We start from the raw sequence: 2,608 nt of genomic DNA, 5'->3' as shown, positions 1-2,608 counted from the left end.
GTGTTTTCGCACATATATTTCGGTCAGTAATTGGTCATTAGATAAAACATGTACTGAAGCTTCAGGATAATACCGAGGCAAATCAATCGTACAGGAACACCAGCGGAAAATCTAAGCGTAGGATTCTATACCGCTGAAAAAAATGTCTACTCAGTTAGAATTTGTGGCGGGCAAAGTTTCGACATTTAGTGGCCGTTTAGCTGGTTTGTAAACAAACCAGCAGCCTCCACGGAGCACGATAGCACTTGTTCAAGTGATTGGTTAGCCGCTGACGTGCAAGAGTCAGAACATTTATCATATTTTATTGTATGTAGTAATCTATGTCTTGTGCGTAGCTCGTTCATTTCGAATGAGAAAACGCGAGATAAGCTGCTAAAGTTAAGCTATAGCGCGAACAGCACTGAGACATAAAATGGCTCCGGAACGTTCGAAAGATCTGTTGGCTTTAGAACATCGATCAAAGGAAAGGCACCTCGAAAGGTTATTGGCCAGTCAAACTAAGCCAAACATCGAACGACTTCACTCGACTGTCCTTCAGGTATTGGCTCCGTTTGTTTTAACTTTGTTAATGTTGAATAAAAAAGCATAATGTTTTTTAATACGAGCCAAAAAGTCGCGCATCCCTAAAAAAATTACCATCTTCCAATAATCAGACTACAGAGTGGTAGTAAAATTAACAACCGCGGGCTTATGGACAACGATCAAGTTGAAATAGTAATAAAGAAAGTCAGACGGGTCAAATGCAACAAACTGGATTAAGTCATTTATCAATTAATCTCATTCGAAAGGACATAATTTTTCATTGTAGTAGAAGTGTATGTATTTTGTTGTAGATAGCCTTTCTTTTCTATTCAAAAGTCTTTTTTGTTTTTAAGTCACTCAAGATTGTCTATATCTTACGGTTTCAGGATGCGCAACGCTTTCTACCGTTAATGCAAAGGGCTAACGAAACTTTGATGCAACGGATAAGACCCGTTCAGGCTGAGACACCTAATCTAGTAGAAGACACCACGGGTCCCTCTATCCGGACATTTGACAATGAGAATACTTCCCAAAACGAGGCGTGTTTTGAACTTGATGAAAACCATGTAGGAATTGCTATTGAGATGAACCTCATATTAGCGCCCGAAGATCAAATTAAGGTAATTGTTATTGACTTCACTGATAACGACGGAGAATATCGTCAACATTTGCTTCTTTTTTTTTTTTGTTATTTAGGATATGATATGACAACTGAGTCTATTAATTAAGGTCTTTACAGTTAGTGTAACGACTAAGCGCAGGTATATTTTTGGCAATGTGCAGTCAAAATTACGATTGCAATCTTCGTTGACGAAACAAAATGTTAGGATCAAAAAATGTAAGGACGTTGTCTCAGCTATAGTTGCAATTAGTTAATGTGATAATTGTCGAAGTATAATCGCAAAGGAAGCGTTTCATAATTGCAGGTGATCACTAATATGGAAGCGGTCGTTCGAGCATCTCAGCCAGATACTATTAGTGATTCTGATAATGCCTCGATTACAGAGGACAGCGAACCAGATTCGAGCTCCGATAACGACGATGACCTTATTAAATATGAAAAAATAGACGTTGTCCAGACTATCCAACAGTTAACAAGTGACACGGCTGATAACGAAACTGTATCGAAACAAACCAACAAAACACAAAATAATGGAATATTCCGACAACTCTCCACTGCAACAGTTACCTAACGGAAGAACATTTATTTCTATGAGCAAAAGGCTAACGTAGTTAAATCTCAATCGTTGATAACAGCTTTTCCTTGACATAGGCCTTGAACCTACGTGTCACTAGTTAACAAATTTATGTAATTCTGCCATTTATCGCGAGTAGCGCATATATACGTAGATAATTTTATCACGCAGGGCACCCACGTTTCACACACACACACTAATTATTAATCAGTTCAAGTGAATTCTAGTTAACTAGGTCATGTTTGGTATTTTTGTATATTCAATTGCTAACCTGCGTCCTCGTATGGTAGCTACGTACAATATATAGAAAATAGTTCATTAGTTCTGTCATTCATCAAGCGACTGCGGTACTTAGGTTGATTTGTTCTATGCTGTCATGCTAAATATTTTACTAATGTTTAAACAAAACTGAAAGCTGACGAAGAAATCAACCTCGAATGTGCCATCTTATAATAGTCGACGTTTATTAAATACGACCTATTCAGGGAAATGTCAAAACTGCTTCTCGGCTCCAAGACAAGTATGCGAAGACACTAATTAAAGAATAAACTATTATATTTCTTTTGACAAGAACAATTGTGAGATTAATGAAGAAGTCATCAGTTGAAATGAGTAAAGTTCGATTGTTAGTGAGTTTGATCCAGGGGCAGGCTTTCTCTGACCCTACGTAGTACGTTGGCATGGCAAAGAGTTAGTTACACACTACAATTTTCCAAAAATCGTTGTTTGTGTTGTATATACGTATGTTGTATATATAAACTGTAGTGTATATAAATCACCACAAAAATTTAAACTTTCGTTTGATACCAATGTTCACCTTGTTTTTTTGACAAAGAATAAAGAACAATAATCTTACAACATAGTAACTCCTTGTTAGGTGAAGACATATA

General features: G+C 37.0%; 1 protein-coding gene across 1 annotated transcript; it reads left to right on the top strand.

Annotated features, from left to right (window-relative positions):
• The first annotated feature begins 226 nt into the window (after positions 1-226).
• On the top strand, positions 227-2,576 carry LOC111269683 (uncharacterized). Its single transcript, XM_022849475.2, has 3 exons — positions 227-538; positions 909-1,142; positions 1,449-2,576. The coding sequence occupies exons 1-3, from the start codon at positions 413-415 to the stop codon at positions 1,713-1,715; spliced, it is 627 nt and encodes a 208-aa protein (XP_022705210.1). The 5' UTR covers positions 227-412; the 3' UTR covers positions 1,716-2,576.
• Positions 2,577-2,608: the final 32 nt, after the last annotated feature.

This window comes from Varroa jacobsoni, unplaced genomic scaffold, assembly GCF_002532875.2.
Source record: "Varroa jacobsoni isolate VJ856 unplaced genomic scaffold, vjacob_1.0 scaffold_150, whole genome shotgun sequence".
NCBI classification, from domain to species: domain Eukaryota; kingdom Metazoa; phylum Arthropoda; class Arachnida; order Mesostigmata; family Varroidae; genus Varroa; species Varroa jacobsoni.
The sequence above is the reverse complement of the archived record's forward strand: the minus strand, read 5'-3'. Positions and strand labels throughout refer to the sequence as shown.